The sequence below is a fragment of the Panthera pardus genome, unplaced genomic scaffold (genome assembly GCF_024362965.1).
Source record: "Panthera pardus isolate Hobbes unplaced genomic scaffold, ASM2436296v1 HiC_scaffold_25, whole genome shotgun sequence".
In the NCBI taxonomy this organism is placed as follows: Eukaryota; Metazoa; Chordata; class Mammalia; order Carnivora; family Felidae; genus Panthera; species Panthera pardus.
The window spans coordinates 89,716,799-89,733,534 of record NW_026526821.1 but is presented as its reverse complement, the minus strand read 5'-3'; the positions used below and the strand labels follow the sequence as shown (position 1 = coordinate 89,733,534).

Genomic DNA, 16,736 nt, shown 5'->3' with positions numbered 1-16,736 from the left:
TCAAGGGCCACATGTGCAATAAAAGTTATGTACAAGTTGTGAGCCCTTAAGTGTACTGTGTGGCAATCAGAGGTGGCTCCCTGGAGAAGACAAGGCTTGAACTGGCTTCCAAGGTGGGTAACAGCATAACCAAGCTTACATGTAGCATGGCTTGTACAGAAAGGTACAAGCGGCCCAGTATTACTGCAGGGTGGATTTCAGGTAGTGGTTAAGTCATCTAAAAGACCTTGGGTTTTTTCCAGTAGGCGATAGAGAGTCTGAAGGGATTTGAGTTAAGCAAATAATGGACAGGTTTGCACTTCAGAGGACCCTGACAGCAGGGTGGAAACGCCAAGGGGAGGATACTGGGGCAGTGACAGTCCAAAATATAATGTGAGCAATTGTTAAATTATGAGGAAGAGGAAGGTTGGAGATAAGCAAAAGTACTGACTTTCAATAAAGGAAAGAGGAATTCAAATAGAAATCAGTGAGTTGAACGTGGTCTCTTACAAGTGACAAAGCCAACTAAAATCACTTCAGCGCTCCTTTCTGGCACTGCTTGTCTCCCTCCAACTCTACTGTCTCTACTTCATTTCCAAAGTGGGCACTGCCCACATGATTACAAAGATGACAGCCAGCTGTTAAACAGTTTAGCAACTCAGTGGTAAATGACCATTTCTTAGTTCTGGACAAGTCTGTACACCAACTCTCACTGGTCTGGCTCAGGTCATGTGACCAACCCAAACAAATCCGTGTCTGATTGGCCAAATCTGGGTCATATGGCTACTCCCAGAGCTGGGGATAGTTCGGCCTCCTTTGAACCTCAAGGTTTGAGGAGCAAAGGCTTGTTCACTACCACACCGCTGGGAAAAATAGTTTTGGTAGTTTTTATTACACTAGCAAATTATCCTTAATCCCACCCACCATGATTTTTAAGGAATCAAGCAAAAAAATGTGAGAAAGGTTATTACAGTAATCCAAAGGAGAAATTATGAGACCCAAAGCATGGAAGACACTCAATACTGAAGTACGTATCTAGGTGATCACTTGAAAGAGCAACTGTAGGTCCGTCCAACTCATCCAAGTGCCACGCTGAACATGATTGATTGCACAGACCAGAAGGCAATAGCAAAAAGAACTAGTCAAGCCTGCAGGATATACCAGACCACATGTTGCAAACAATTACTGCTAGAGAGAGAAAGCTCTTGGTTGAATTTTGACCTTGACATCAGTCTGAATTACTCCAGAGGTGGGGCAGGTTTGCTGGATAGCCTTACCCATCCTCACTGGAGACAGCTTCCACTGCATTCTCAGGAGCCCGCGGTCTGTGGTTCCAGCCTACTTCTCTGCAGGGCCGTGTCCTGCAGGCACCTTGAAGTCAGGCAAATTCAAAACTGTGTTTGTCGGCACTCTTCACCCCAAACCTAGCCCTTCTCCACCCACTGCACTTTCCACGCCAGACGCCTCCCTCATCCTCGCCGCCTAATCCAGTCACTCCATTCCCTTCCCTTCCCAAGTGACCTTCATCTCTGCTGCCCCAGCTCCCGTTGAGACCTCAAATCTCACCTGGATCATCGCGGTAGCCTCAGAATTTCTGTCCTCGCCTCCAAAGTCCGCCCCCTACAGCCCCTCCTCTTCGCGGACCCAGAGCGATCTTTCTAAAACGCAAATCTAAAAACGACTCCCCTGCTTAAAGCCCCTCCACGGCCCCCTGTTCTGGAGGGAGAAACCCACACTCCCCAGTTTGGAAGCCAGGTTGCGGTGGGGACACAGGGAGGTGTTCCACCTAGGGCGCGAGGGGCATAGGCGTAAGGGCAGCTCAGAACCGAGGGTCGAGAACACCGGGCGTCTCCAGGCTGGGCAAGAAGGGCCCGCCGGTGGTGGAACGGGCCCGGGAGGCTGGAGCAGCATGGGGCGGACCCGGCTGGGGAGGGGCGTGAGCGCGCCGAACGGCTGGTTCCGGGGAGGTGTCCCCGGGATGCGCACGGGGCCGGACTGGGGCGGCTCGCGGCCTCCGGGCGGCAGGGGGCGGCGTCGCCCGCGGCGGCGACTCCCGGTCCGGGGCTCCGCGCCTTTCAGGGGACGCGGCGACCTCCGGCGGCGGGCCGCGTCGGCCGGGCATGGCGGCGTGGAGCCCGGCCGCGACAGCGTCTCTGCTCCGCGGGATCCGCGGGGTGAGCGCGGGCGGGGCCGGGCTGCTCTTCACGGGTGGGAGCTGCGGAGGGGCCAAAGGGCCGTCCGGGGCCGGAGCTCGAGGACCGGCTCAGGGAGATCGCGGCGCTGGGCCCTGCGGCCTCCCCCCTTCCTCTCTCTCATTCATTCCTAGTTGTTTCGGTCACACAGTGGATTCGGGCGGCTGGCTTTCGGAGAAATGTCAGACCCTGGCGCACGCTGGCGGAGCTTGAGAGCCGGTGGAGGTTGGGGGCGAGGGGAACAGACACATAAACAATGGTAATCCGGTGGGCACCGAGAGAGCGGTGTTGACGTACTGAGCCAGAGACATAGCAGTCACAGCTATGCCACAGCCGGGAGTCCTGGAGTGGGTGCCGGAGAGTGTGAGGTGTCTGGACTTTGGGCAAGTCCTCCCAGCCTCTGTGACCTTAATCCTCTCCAAAATCCCACTTGCCCGGAGTAGAAGCCCAGCAGAGGGCACTCACTACGCGCTCTATAGTTTTCTCTTTTCTGATTCTTTCCTCACTTCATCCACTTTGCTCTCATATTCCTTCTCTCCTGCTGCCTTTGAACCCGCCTCCACCAAGTATAAAAAGCTGGTGACTTTCAGCGTGGACAGTCAGAATTCTAGGGATTTCGTCAGATTGCTCGTTTAAAGGCCGCTGCCCACAGATTAGCTAAAATGGAGGAAAGACTTATCCCAAAAAATCAGCAATGCTAACCACCCACACCCCTTAGCGATTATTGGTTCTGCCTGCCACCTCTGCCTTTGCACCCCAGGGCTCTGTCCTCAGAAAAGTCTCCTTCTCTCTGTCCCTTCCTCCACCCCAACCTTAGCCTGGCCTGCAACACCAAGTTTCTGTCCCTCCACTCAGTCTCACTCCAGATCTTTCTTCTGACCTGTATTTCAACTGCCTGCTAGAATCGAGACTTCTTTGCAGGTGCGAGTAGGCATGCCCTGAATGGTGTGCTCATTCCACTAATCCATTTGTTCATTCATCTTCCCATCCATACCCAAGTCCTCCTGAGGGCCTGCCCTGGCCCAGGTTTGGAAGGCTGCAGTAACAGGACAGACTCAGTCTTGGCCTTTGAAATGAGCTGATGAAAGCCAGTGCACAGGTCATTTTAAGGAAGGTGCTTCCAGATTCTCTAACACAGGACCCTGCTCTGGGCCATCAGGAAAGGCCTGAGGGTGGGCAGGACTGACAGGTGAAGGGATGGCACCTTCAGCACCAGCACTGGATGAACAGCACTCACGTATCCCACCTGCCATCCCCCTCCAATCCCAGGCCCTAGCACTACTCCCTTTGTAATGCCTCTTATCTGGGCACCTTTACAGACTAGCTTCAAAAGGCACTGTTTTGTGCAGGTTACTTTGGCCGCCATGCTCTATTTTCAGTCTCCCTTTCAGCATGTACTCAACCCAGCCAAGGGGGTGCAGACCTGGGTTTTTGCTCCTTCTCCCCTTAGGGTTGAGACATGTTCCCATCAGGTGCATCAGATGCACTGGCTCCCTATGGTAGCCATCCGGGGGGTAGGGAGAGTGTTGCTGCCAATAGTAAATAATGTAAAACTGTTTTTCCTTCAGATCACTTAATAGAATTCTGCTCCTTCTTTCCAGTAAGAATTAGTATGTGTCACAAAGTGTGGTTGGCTTAGCGAGCAAGGCCACATCCCACAGGAGGGTGTGGAATGTTGACCAGGCCTATGGGATAGGTGGCGTTTGGTCTCACCAGTGCATGGTCAGTGGCATGCTGGCATAATGAGGCACATCTGAGGCCTGCTGCCCGGCCTCTCCAGGCTCTGCATGTCACTAATAGATGCAACCGTGGCACTCTTTCCTTAGTGCCTCAGTTTCCTCACCTCTAAAACTGAAATCATGACAGTGTCTCTCTCACAGCAGTATCATGAAGAGTTTAGTATCTATTGAGTTTGGTCTCTGGAGTCAAAGCGAGTTATTTACAATTCCACTCCCCACCTCCATTTACTCCCCTAGAAGTTGATTCTGTGTTCTGGGGAGCTTATGCGGACATCTGACACCATGCAGCCCCTCTGATGTAGCCCATGGCCATGCTGGCGGGGGCCTGGGGCCCTGGCTGGCAGGGCAATGGTGGGTGGGGCCTGCATAGTGGCCTGGGCCGGGCTGGGAGTGGCATCATCTTGCTCAGCCATGACTTCTTTGTTGTGTGGCAGCTTCCTCTTCTCCACTGCGCCCAGCGGATGTTTGCCTCGCAGACTGAGGGGGAGCTCAAAGTAACCCAAATTCTCAAAGAAAAGTTTCCTCGAGCTACAGCTATCAAGGTCACCGACATTTCAGGCAAGATTTTCTCTCATCTTTCCCACAGGGTTTGGTAGGATGTTGCCCTCTGGAGGGGTAGAGGGCAGGGGGCTTGGCAGAGTGAACTTGTCATCAGTGGCTTTTCAATATGTGTGGCTATTGGAGAGATGGAATTCTGGCTCTCCCAACTGATGGGGTGGAGGTGGGGCTGTGGAAGTGTCAGAGGGAAACTGTGTGAGGGGATAAGGCCCAGCTGCGACGACTCCTGGTTGCCAGCCTGGCCTGGCTCAGATGTGGTCCCTCTCCGTCACCCTGGGACTCCCGTCCACAGTCTTTTTTTTTTTTTTTTTTTTTAAGTTTATTTTTATTTATTTTGAGAGAGATAGAGAGCAAGCAGGGGAGGGACAGAGAAAGAAAGAGGCAGAATCCCAAGCAGGCTTGGCACCATCAGGGCAGAGCCCAATGCAGGGCTTGAACTCATGAACAGTGAGATCATGACCTGGGCCAAAATCGAGAGTCAGATGCCCAACCGACTGAGACACCCAGGCACCCCTCAGGTCCACAGTCTTTAATTTGACTTTGAGAAGGACATTACTTTATTTATTTATTTATTTATTTATTTATTTATTTATTTATTTATTTTTTAACATTTTATTTATTTTTGAGACAGGGAGAGACAGAGCATGAACGGGGGAGGGTCAGAGAGAGAGGGAGACACAGACTGAAACAGGCTCCAGGCTCTGAGCTGTCAGCACAGAGCCCAACGCGGGGCTCGAACTCACGGACCGTGAGATCATGACCTGAGCCGAAGTCGGACGCTTAACCGACTGAGCCACCCAGGCGCCCCAGAAGGACATTACTTTAATTTCTCTGCATTCTTCTGACACCCTATCATGTCAGGTCTGGAGAGGACCCCAGAAGGATTTTATCCTTTTGACAGTAACTTCCTCACTTTCCCCACGAGGAGCCGAGCCCTGAAAGGCCAAAGACCCCGCCCAGCCCCTCGCAGGGAGGAGGTAGCAGAGCTGGAACCAGCACCAGGACACGGGTAGACTCTGTCCTGAGCCCAGTTACCAGCCCCAGCCAGGCCCTTTCTCAGATGCTACTGGCACCTGAGAAGTTCAGGCTGGCTGCGCGTTAGGAGGAGGCTGGGGAGGCGACTTGCGCACAAAGGGAAGATGGGGCCTTTCTCCAGACACTTGTGGAGCAGCCTAGTGGAGGTAGTTAGGTGGGCGTGGACCTGCGTCTCCCCACACCCAGACATGTCTTTGCTGCCCAGCATTGCTGTGAGGCCGCTGGCTTCTCTGAGAACGTAACATCTGCAAGGATTGGGCGAAAGTTTAGAAAGTAGTTTTTATTCAGAAGTGTAGAAAAATCAATCAATCCAAAGATCCGTTGGTGAGCTCTCTGCAGTGTCCCAGGGCGGCGCCGAGGCCTTGACGTCACCGGTCCTATACCTGCCCCAGGCCCAGGTCAGGCAGAGCTGGAACCTGACCTTCAGTCTGGCCCTGCCTAGCCCTGAACAGAGTGGGGAAGGCTGGGAAGCTAGGTTAACCAAAGCTTGGACTCCCAGTACACATAAAGCCCGTTGAGTAAATTGCACTTCTCGTAAAACGGCCGGGTGTTAACAGCATGGGACGTTTTCCTTCCTGCCCATGTTGTTTCCTGCTCGGGCAGCATGTTGCCATTAGTCCCTGTCTCTCTCATGCTTCCACTCCTTTCTTTTCTTTTGGTTAGTATTACACAGTTTTCAAGCCAAACTTTAGTGTATTTTTTGCATTTTTAAAAATATTTTTTTGCTGGTGCTTAGGAAGGTTGAACACTGAACTTCGGTCTCTCCCATCCTCTTCCCTGGGGATTATTGGCCTATTAAAAAGAAATACAAGGCAAACCTACATTTCCTAGGTTTTCCATGCTTTGTGCCTTATCTTTCGCACCCCACAAGTAATCATCGTGGGTAGTGCAACTGCCTTGAAAAAGGAACAGCACGTTTTGGATCGAGGCAGCCTGCGGGGAGGGTGTGGTCAGGTTAGAAGCCATGATGTTTTCCTAACAGTCTTAGCAACTTTCTGCTGAACAATAACATTTCAGACCTTCTTTGGATTGTACGGTACTCTAAGGACATATGGGACTGTGGCTACCGTAAGTTAATAATTGAAACACTTTTGAGTCATGTTTATTTCAGGAGGCTGTGGGGCTATGTATGAAATCCAGATCGAGTCAGAAGAATTTAAGGAGAAGAGAACTGTCCAGCAGCACCAGATGGTAAATCAGGTCAGTACAAGCAACAAGGCTCCTTTGCTGTTGATCTCCAGCATCTTGAGAGGGCCTGACGAGTGGGGATGGTATTTAACTGTTAGTCCTAGGAACAAATACTACAATACCGCACTCATGCAAAGAGCATTCAGGACCTGAGCAAAACATAATCTGGAACTACCTGGAATCAGACTGTGGGCAAATAGGAATTTTACTCAGAATTGAAAACAAGCCTCCCGATAGTTTCCTTGTATATTTCCTTGGATAATGCTACAGGTGTTTACTGTTATTGACACATATTAAATGTATTTTGTAAAAATAGATGTTTTTGTAGATTTGAAGATTTTTTTAGCACTTCTTTGGACTGCTTTACAGATGGGCAAATTGAGGCATGGCATGATTGAGAATTGCTCTAGCTGCCCCAGACCCAGTGACATAATGTTAGGGGTCTGGAACATCAGATTTAACCAGACCCAGGCCCGGTTTATTCATTCTCTATGCTTCTTTTACTTGGAATCTATACCAGCCTTGACCCTGGGCCTATATCTGTAAACTTGCCCCCTCCCCTGCATCAGGTGTGTTTGAATCATTCTGGAAGGTCTTGTACATTGTGAGCTGGTTTAATTTCTGTACAGTACAGCTCTGGTCATAAGAATCCCTCGGTGGCTCCTTGTATATCAAGTTCTGGTGTCCCAGACTGCTATTCCAGGCCTTTCCCCACCATTCTCTGAATGAACCCTCCCCTGGCCCCAGCCTACCGTCTGTCTTTGCATCTGGACCTTTGCCAAGATCAGACCTCCTGCCTGGGCTCCCTTCCTCCCCTCCTGCACCCGGCTCAAATGCTGCCTCCCCTACCTGTGTGGCAGGAAGCGAATGCCCTTGCATCCTCTGACTCCAATATTTTCTGCATTGTGTCCTGGATACTTACATCCCTGCCGTCTGTCCCTTGGCCCTGTCAGCCCTTTGTAGGCTGTTCCCTTTGGGATCCATCTTTGGGTTCCTCACGGAACCCAGCCTTTCCCTCGGATGTGGGCATCCATGACCATATGGTGTGCTGCTGGTCTGCCTGGGAAGTCTGGGGTGGAACAACTACTTTGCTCCCCCAGAAGTGCTTCTAGTCTCACATGATGTCAGGGGTTGGAGCCAAGACAAGACAGGGAGGACCTCAGTGACCCAAATCATCTCCAACCAGTTAGACTTTGGGTTTTGTCCCCAAAACTACTCAGGCTGCCTAGTGAGCCTGCACTCCTAGGGGCACTGTTCATTTGAGTGCATCCCCCGGTCGGGAGCCACTGTTACAAGTGGTCAAGGATGCAGGTTCTGGAGTCTGTCTGCCCACATTACAAATCTGGGCTCTGCTGCTTTCTAGCTCTGTGACCTTGAGCAACTTACTCAACCTCCCTATGCCTCAGTTTTTTAATCTGTCACTGGGGAGAGTAGTAGTACCTGCCTCAAAGGACTGTTTTGAAAATTAGTGGTAAAGCACACGTAGAGCACTGAGAATACCGTCTGACACCTTACTAGTAAGCCCTCGGTAAACATCAATGGCCATCACCATTATCATCATTGTTGTCTACAACATTTTCATCTGTGAGCCCAGCACAATAGCAGGTGCTGAGAAATGTGTACCCAAACTACATTTTACAAACTGTGGGGCTTTGGCCAGGTCCCTTCCCTACCAGGGACTCGGTTCCCTCAACTGTGATGTGACCCAGGTGATCTCTAAGGCCCTCTGTAGCTGGGAGATACAGTGACCTACCTAGGTCACAGGTCCTTAGAAGCCTGCAAGAGAGTTGGTGGAAGGCATTCAGAGGGGTAAGTGCACAGGACATGAGGGGTCAGGGCCTTCCATGTGAAAGTGTGGCTGGGCCCTCGCCTAGCCAAGGAGGCTTTAAGAATTGTGGCCCAGGTTGCAGCTCAAATATGGTCAGGGACAGCCTTTAAGGGGTACTCTGTGCCTACAGAAAGCAGAGAGCTTGTGACCCAGGGGTCTGTGTTCCCTTCCCCCAGTGATCACAGGAAGCTTTTTCCCCCGGGGACATTTCTGTTGTCTGCAGAGCTGAGGGGGTTGTGTGTGAATACGCAGGTGGTGGGGCAGTTCATTGGCTCCCAGCACAGATGAGCTTCCAGCATCAGGGCTGACCAGGAGCCCCAGGGAAACCAGGAGTGGCCAGGACATCGGGCTCAGGTCCTAATTCTGTTATTTGCTTGCTGAATTTTGACAGGGGATAGATTCTATTTCTTTTTTATCAGAGAAAGGGATGGGACCAGATTCTCTCTAAGGATCCTTCTGACTATAAACCTGACTGCACATGTTAAGAATTTTTTTCGTGTAAACTAGCAAAAGCAAACAAAGGGAATTAATTGGCCCATGTAATTAATTTATCTGGTTTCTGACATATCTAAATTCAGGGTCTTAAACAAGTTCATCTGCTTGTACTCTCTCTCCTCTGAGCTTTTGGCTTCTGTGTGTTGGCCTCATTTTCTCCTATTGGAGACAGGCTTGCTTGCTTTTTTTTTTAATGTTTATTTATTTTTGAGAGAGAGACAGAGCGCGAGCAGGGGAGGGGCAGAGAGCAAGAGGGAGACACAGAATCCAAAGCAGGCTCCAGGGTCCGAGCTCTCAGCCCATGGCCCGATGTGGGGATCAAACTCATGGACCCTAAGATCATGACCTGAGCTGAAGTCGGATGCCAACTGAGCCACCCAGGTGCCCCAGGCTTTCTCTTCTTGTTGGAGAACATGGCCCCCAGCCATCTCCAATTGACGTTGTTCAAGTAGAGTGACTCAAAAGACTGGCTCCACACTGAAAAATCCCAGCAGAGATTCTGATTGGTTCAGTTTGGGTCACGTGTTGCCCCTGGACCTATCGGGCTGGGCCAGAGGCACATAGCCACCTAAATGCAAATTGGTAGGTCTACCAGCAGTACATAATTAAGACCTCTAGTGGCTAGTGGAGAAGGGGAAGTATAGAACAATGTGTTTGAAATGCTACTATTTGTGCTATTAAAAGGCAGCTGGGTGGATATATATTCATAGTAGCCTAAACATGCATTTTTCAATCGTTGCAAAGACACACAAGAAATTAATAAGGGTTCTCTATTTGGGGATGGAGGTGGGAATGGGGGGGTGTGTGGAGGTCAGGTGTGGGGGAAACTTCACTGTATGCCTTCTATAACTTTTGATTTTTGAGCCTCATTGGATATTCAAAAAAATAAAAAACCTTTTTTTAAAAAGGTAAAAACTGTTTAGACAAAGCCTCCTACAAACACAGAGCTATACGCAAATATTCTCACAGAGACTTAATGTATTCAATGTCAAATGCAAAACAAACAGTGATGCTTTTCTACTTACTTAGGCACTAAAAGAAGAAATCAAAGGGATGCATGGATTGCGGATATTTACCTCCGTTCCCAAACACTGACCACATCCTGACTGTGTAGATGCTGCTGCTTAAAACCTTGGATGAACTTGGCTGACACCATTCTTTCCTAGGCATTTGCCAAAAAAATTGTCTATTTTGTCCATAGACATTTGCATATTATAATTATAGAAGAATATGTTCTCTATTTAGAGATTAATTAAAGGCAACAGACAACTGAAACTTTTGAAGAGTCATTGGTGATGCGTCTAGTTCCTTTGTTTCAGAGGCAATGTCCTTTTATCCAAAGTGGTCTCGTCCTTGGACAGTTCTGTCCAGCTGCTACAGAGTCAGAATGGAGTGCCAGCTAATTCTCTCGTGTCAAGAAACTTTCTTATTTCTTCTCTATGAAGCTGCTCCTCTAGGACACTGCTGTTAAGGCCTCTTAATCTTACCAAAAAGGAAAGAAAAAAAGGGAAGAAAAAAAACCCTTTGGTTTTGCTATTCCTTCAGTTTAATGCTCTCTTTCCCTTCCCCTCCAAACTTCTTACGAGAATGATCTTAGGCCTTCCATTTCTTACTCCCTGGAGTGGGCTCTGAGGAGTCCGGGATGCCAGGATCAAGGTCTTCTTCCTGTTTGAAGATTCCCCTACCCTTTGCATCCCGGAGGGAGGTGCAGCCCACCTCCCACAACAGCAGCGGAAAACGTTTGGCTTCCTAGCTCCCTTGCAAATGGACACAGGTCGGTGGTCTAGACTCAGCCCATCAGATAGATCTGGACTTTGAATTGGGAGCAAGTGAGCCAAGAAGCAGGGGTAGCGGCACATCCACTCCGGCCGCTGTGGCTGCCGTATCCGTACTCTGGGTACTGGCAGCCACAGAGCGCTACAAGCTGCTGTCTCTTGAGTCCATGGTGGCAGGCACGGTGTCTGGGTCTGCAGCGGGATATGGGCCCTGGTAACGGAGCCTTCCTGTTCCTGCCCCTGCCCCTTTTCAAAAGCTGGTTCACCAGCGTTCCCAGAATTTCTGTGATTGTCCCATGTCCTTTCACTAAATTCTTCACTGTTCACATCGGCCTGGTCAGTGTCTGTCACTTGCAACCGAGAGCCCTACTGTGTTCACCCGCCCTCACAGTGTGGCTCCTGCCTTCCCACCCCCACTTCCCTCCTGGACGGCTTTCCGAGAGACTATGTCCACTGCCTCTCCCAGTCCTCGGCACCCCAGTCACCATGGTGATAGCAAGTTGACCATCTGCTCCTTCCTCAGCCACCTTCTTTATCTTTCAGGGAGCTGCCCACCAGGGAAACCAGTGTTCACTGTCATTTCTGAAGATCCCTAAGAAATGAAAGTATGTAGTTAAAACAACCTTGGGCCTGAGTTTTGGAGCAGCACAAATTTTAAATATTCTGTTCGTATACCATGCCCCCATTTTCTGGTTTAAAAATATTCTCTTTCTCCACAGTATGGGGGAGGGATTGGTGTCCTGCCAAAGAAGAACCACCTTTTACATGGAATACATGTACTCAGTTGTATAATGGCTGACAAGCCAGGATGAAACAGAACTGAGGATCAGAGGCACCTCTGAAAGAGGTGTTTTTAGGTGGCGTAATAAGGAAAAGCCTAAGAATGGAGTCCCACAGGGGTGCCTGGGTGTCTCAGTCGGTGAAGCGTCCAACTTCGGCTCAGGTCGTGATCTCACGGTTGATGAGTTCGAGCCCTGCATTGGGCTCTGTGCTGACAGCTCGGAGCCTAGAGCCTGCTTCAGATTCTGGGTCTCCCTCTCTCTCTGCCCCTCCCCTGCTCATGCTCTGTCTCTGTCTCTCTCTCAAAAATAAACATGGAAAAAAAAAAAATAGAATGGAGTCCCAGAGACCAGAAGAAGATAGTGCTTCTGTCTCTCTGTCTCTCTCTCTCTCAAAAATAAATAAACATGAAAAAAAAAAAAAAAAAAAAAAAGAATGGAGTCCCAGAGACCAGAAGAAGATAGTGCTCAGGGAGAACTGAGAGATCACAGAATTAGATACATGTTGGTTACTTGTGTGGAGCCTGATTGAGGGTGGGCTGAACAAAGGGATCTGCTTCTAAAGAACAGAATAAAGCAGAAATGACAAGGTGCAGCTTCAGAGACTAGGTCATAAGAGGCACTGTGGCTTCCTCCTTGCTCTCTTCAGTTGCTCACTCTGGGGGAAGGGAACCGCCATGTTGTGACAACACCCAAGCAGCCTGCGGGGAGGTCCACGTGAGGAACCGAGGCCTCTTACCAACAGCCAATGAAGCGGGCCTGCCAATAGCCAGCAGGGAACCAAACCTGCCAAAACAAGAGCCATTTGGGTAAGCCATCTTGGAAGTGGGTCCTTCCAAGTCACAGTCACAGTTAAGCCTTCAGACAACTGTCACCCCAGCTGACATCTTGACTGCAGCTTGAGCCGGAACCACTCAGCTAAGCTACTCCCAATTCTTGACCAGCAGAAACTATGAGATAATAAATGTCTGAAGTCACCGAGTTTTGGGGTAAGCTACAGGGCGATAGCTAACTGGTACGCTTTTGCACTGCTGGCTGGACACTGGGGCATTTCACATATTGAAGGAGAGGTTGAAGAGCCAGACTGCAGAAAGGATGGGGTCCAGCTAAATGTCAGGAACATACCACACCCCTGGGTCTCCACATCACCTGTTTGCTTCTCCCTGCAGGTCAGCTTTATTACAGATACATATTTTATTTACTTTTTTTCTTTGAAAAAATTTTGAACTCACCGTGAGATCATGACCTGAGTTGAAGTCAGACATTTAACTGACTGAGCCAGCCAACCGCCCTTGTTTTATTTATTTTTAAGAGAGAGTGTGTGCACGAGTTGGGGAGGAGCAGAGAGAGAGGAAGAGAGTATCTGAGGCAGGTTCTGTGCTGACAGAGAGCCCGATGAGGGACTTGAACTCACGAACCGTGAGATCATGACCTGAGCCAAAGTCGGATGCTTAACCGGCTGAGCCACTCGGGCGCCCCTAGATATGTTTATTGTCAATTGGTGTTCACCATATACTGCCAGTATATGACTCACTGCACTGCCTATAGATAGCTCTTAATTTTTATACTTCACGTCCTAGCCGCAAGAAAGGCAGACTTTCCTTCCAAGTTCCGGTTCAAAGAACGCCAGGGAATGCCTCTGATGGGCCCATCTTGAATCAGGAGCCACCCAGGAGTCATGTGACATGGCAGCCTCTCCCTGGACTCTGGTTTGGGGCAGGGAGAGGAGCAATCGCCGGAATAAGCGGGGTTCTGTTCTCCCAAGAAGAGGCTGAGGACAAACAACAGGTATTCTTGACCAGAGGGAACGGTGATGTGGCCTAACAGGCCTGCTAGAAGGCTGGGGATACCAAGGAAACTTGGACTCTTCCCTGGCTTCACCCCAGGCAACTCTTCAGGCCCAGAGAAATGTGTCAGCCCTGCCTACCACTTCCACATGTCTGCTCCCAAACCTGGCAACAAGAACTTTTTTCAAGTAGCTCCCCTACCCTCCCTGCAGTTGTTCTTTCTCCAAAACTAAAGAGGAAGTTGGGAGGGGCGCCTGGGTGGCTTTAGTCAGTTAAGCCTCCCACTCTTGATTTCCGCTCGGGTCGTGATCTTACGGTTCATGAGTTTGAGCCTTGAGTCGGGCTCTGAGCTGAGTGTGGAGCCTACTTGGGATTCTCTCTCTCTCTCTGCCCCTCCCCTGCTCTCACTCTCTCACTCTCTCTCAAAATAAATAAATAAGCTTAAGAAAAAAGAAAAAAGGAAAGTTGGGAGAGGAATCTTTTTAGTCTCTTTTTAGCTGATTACACAAGGAGAAATTGTTTAATCTGAGTGGCCAGAGTACGACATTGCATCTGATACAGCCAACTCTTTGCATTTTGATTAAGTGCTACTTGTGGAAATTGCTGAATTGAGATAGTACATTTTCTGAGTCAAGTGTCCTTTTAAAAATAGTGTACATGGGTGCCTGGGTGGCTATGTCAGTTAAACGACCCACTCTTGATCTCAGCTCCGGTCTTGATCTCAGGGTCTGAGTTCAAGCCTCCTGTTGGGCTCCATCCTGGGTGTGGAGCCTACTTAAAAACAAACAAAAAACAAACAAACAAACAACCCCCACTATGTGCAGTTTTCCAGTGGAAAAATCCAAAGCATCCTGAGATAGGTGTTTGCTGACCAAGTAAATCAATCTAAGAGACATTGCCCCTCCCCCAGCCCTCCCCCAGGCCCATTCAGTCCCAAAGGCTCGAGTAGTGCCCCTCTCTCCCCCTATTACACTACCCAACTAGTAGTCCTGGGGTTGAGCTGGCCTGCAGCCTGGGAGGGGACCTGGGGCCACGAAGCCCCACCCATACTCTTGATGGTGGCAAAGAGCGAAGGAATCCAATTCTCTTTCTTGGGAATCCAAATCGGAAAGGGTGAGTAAATACCAAAGAAAAGCTCATGGCTGGTGGAAAGCTCTGGACAAACAAATCTGGGCACTCAAATCAGGATATATGGAGAGAATCAATCTAGGAGAAACGGAAGTTGGAAACATGGCCTGAGAGATGCCACGCGGGGCATTGGCAAATCTGAGTGAAGAGGAAGCCTCCACTAGGGAATAAAGAAAACGGTGATTCTCAATCCTGCTGCGAACGAGAACCACCTGTTTAAAAATACTCACACCTGGAGCGCTCTCAGGTCCATGAGGCAGAGACCAGGCAGTTAAATACAGAAGTGAACCGCCAGGCCCTCCTTAGAGCCGCGTGAATCAGGACCAGCCCCTTAACTCTGCCCCCAAACCTGGGTGAGGCCTGCCCTGCCCTCTCCTTTCAGGTTGCTGCTGCGCCTGCGGCAGTTTGCCAGCTCACCTCCAGCCCCTACCCGGCTGAGGTGGGTGGCTGCCCCGCCCCCTAATTCCAAGGGGTGAACAGTGGGAGAGCACCCATGCTTCCCCTCACACCGCCGGGCTCCCACCTGCCCCAGGAGCAATCCGGTCTTCGGATCAGAGGAAAAAGGAGCCAGGCCTCTGCCACCTAAGACCACCGCGCTCCACGATGCTACCCTGAGCTTCCTCCCGCCCAAAAGGTAAGCCGCCCCCCAACGCCGCACGTGCCATGTGGGAGTCAGAAACCTTTGGCTTGAGTCAGCAAAGTTGGTTTCTTACTTGCAACACAAAGAGCCTTAAGCCACACCACCCATATCTTACAATTCTCCCCGTGCGTAATGAGCCCGACTTTTGACATCTTTTATACATGGATTTGCTCTAATAATGTTGGTAGGATTAAGTCGATCACTAGGCATCTCCTTTCAGGAAATTGATCTCATTTCTCAGGTCCTAGTAAGATACCCTGACACTGAATTTAAAAGAACATGTCTGCACTTTAATTTTGTTTTGTTTTGTTTTAGAAAAGTGTAATGTTTATTAAAGAGAGGCAGATAAGAGGGTACAACTAAAAGATGCCAGTTTCTTCAATCATGTTGACCTTCATTCAAACACGATTTATTCAGAACCCAAGCGTCTGTAACCTTCTGTTGCCTCAGGGAGCAGGGGCACGTCCCCAGCAGTTATAAAAACACAAAGTTCCTCCTGGGAGCCGAATAACCAGCAAATGGATGAAAGAGTAAAAAGTGAGAACAAGTGAAGTTCAAGTAATAATCTTAGCTTTTTTAAAAATAAACTTTTAAATAAAGTTTTTAGGACAGTTTACATAACTTTTTAGAACTATTTTAGATTTACAGAAAAATTGAGTTTCTATATATCCCACACGTTTCCCCTACTCTTAACAGTTTAATGTGGTGTATTTGTTACAGTTAATGAACCAATATTGATATGGTATTACAAATTAAAACTCATAGTTATTGAATAATTCTGTACATTACCTTCAACTATTTCTTGATTCTCTCCTCTGTCCCACCTCCAGTGTGATAACCATCAGCTTGTTCTTTATAGTTAAGAGTCTGTTTTTTGGTTTGTCTCTTTTTTTTCTTTGTTTTATTTCTTAAATTCCATATATGAGTGAAATCATATGGTATTTGTTTCTCTGACTAATTTCACTAAGCATTATATTCTCTAGATTCACCCACATTGTTGCAAATGGCAAGATTTCATTCTTTTTTACGGCTGAATAATATTCCATTGTGTGTGTGTGTGTATGTGTGTGTATCACCTTTTTTAAATTTTATTGTTTATTTTTTAAAATTTTCATCCAAATTAGTTAGCATATAGTGAAACAGTGATTTCAGGAGTAGATTCCTTAACGCCCCTTACCCAGTTAGCCCATCCCCCCCCCAACCCCTCCAGTAACCTGTTTGTTCTCCATATTTATGAATCTCTTCTGCTTTGTCCCCCCTTTGTTTTTATATTATTTTTGTTTCCCTTCCCTTATGTTCATCTGTTTTGTCTCTTAAAGTCCTCATATGATTGAAGTCATATGATTTTTGTCTTTCTCTGACTAATTTCACTTAGCATAATACCCTCCAGTTCCATCCACGTAGTTGCAAATGGCAAGATTTCATTCTTTTTGGTTGCCAAGTAACACTCCATTGTATATATATACACCACATCTTCTTTATCCATTCATCCATCGAGAGACATTTGGGCTCTTTCCATACTTCGGCTATTGTTGATAGTGTTGCTATAAACATGGGGGGTGCATGTGTCCCTTAGAAATAGCACTTCTGTATCCCAGTACCACCTCTTCTTT

At 48.8% G+C, this 16,736-nt stretch overlaps 1 protein-coding gene across 3 annotated transcripts; it reads left to right on the top strand.

Moving 5' to 3' along the window:
- The first annotated feature begins 710 nt into the window (after positions 1-710).
- Positions 711-10,289, top strand: BOLA3 (bolA family member 3). 3 transcript variants are annotated; one of them, XM_019442169.2, is made up of 5 exons: positions 2,065-2,153; positions 2,323-2,430; positions 4,345-4,468; positions 6,615-6,703; positions 10,044-10,289. In XM_019442169.2, the coding sequence occupies exons 2-5, from the start codon at positions 2,428-2,430 to the stop codon at positions 10,107-10,109; spliced, it is 282 nt and encodes a 93-aa protein (XP_019297714.1). In that variant the 5' UTR covers positions 2,065-2,153; positions 2,323-2,427; the 3' UTR covers positions 10,110-10,289. The 3 variants fall into 3 exon arrangements, with proteins under 3 accessions (XP_053746814.1, XP_019297705.1, XP_019297714.1); XM_019442160.2 differs by lacking the exon at positions 2,323-2,430 and having other exon boundaries at positions 2,022-2,153; XM_053890839.1 differs by lacking the exons at positions 6,615-6,703; positions 10,044-10,289 and having other exon boundaries at positions 711-2,153; positions 4,345-4,458.
- The last annotated feature ends 6,447 nt before the right edge of the window (positions 10,290-16,736 follow it).

Bases quoted from the DNA above. Each gene is read 5' to 3' on its own strand.
- BOLA3 (XM_019442160.2), top strand. From the start codon at position 2,100: ATGGCGGCGTGGAGCCCGGCCGCGACAGCGTCTCTGCTCCGCGGGATC. The intron at 2,154-4,344 runs GTGAGCGCGGGC...GTTGTGTGGCAG, and splicing joins TGCTCCGCGGGATCCGCGGG to CTTCCTCTTCTCCACTGCGC. The intron at 6,704-10,043 runs GTCAGTACAAGC...CTACTTACTTAG, and splicing joins AGCACCAGATGGTAAATCAG to GCACTAAAAGAAGAAATCAA.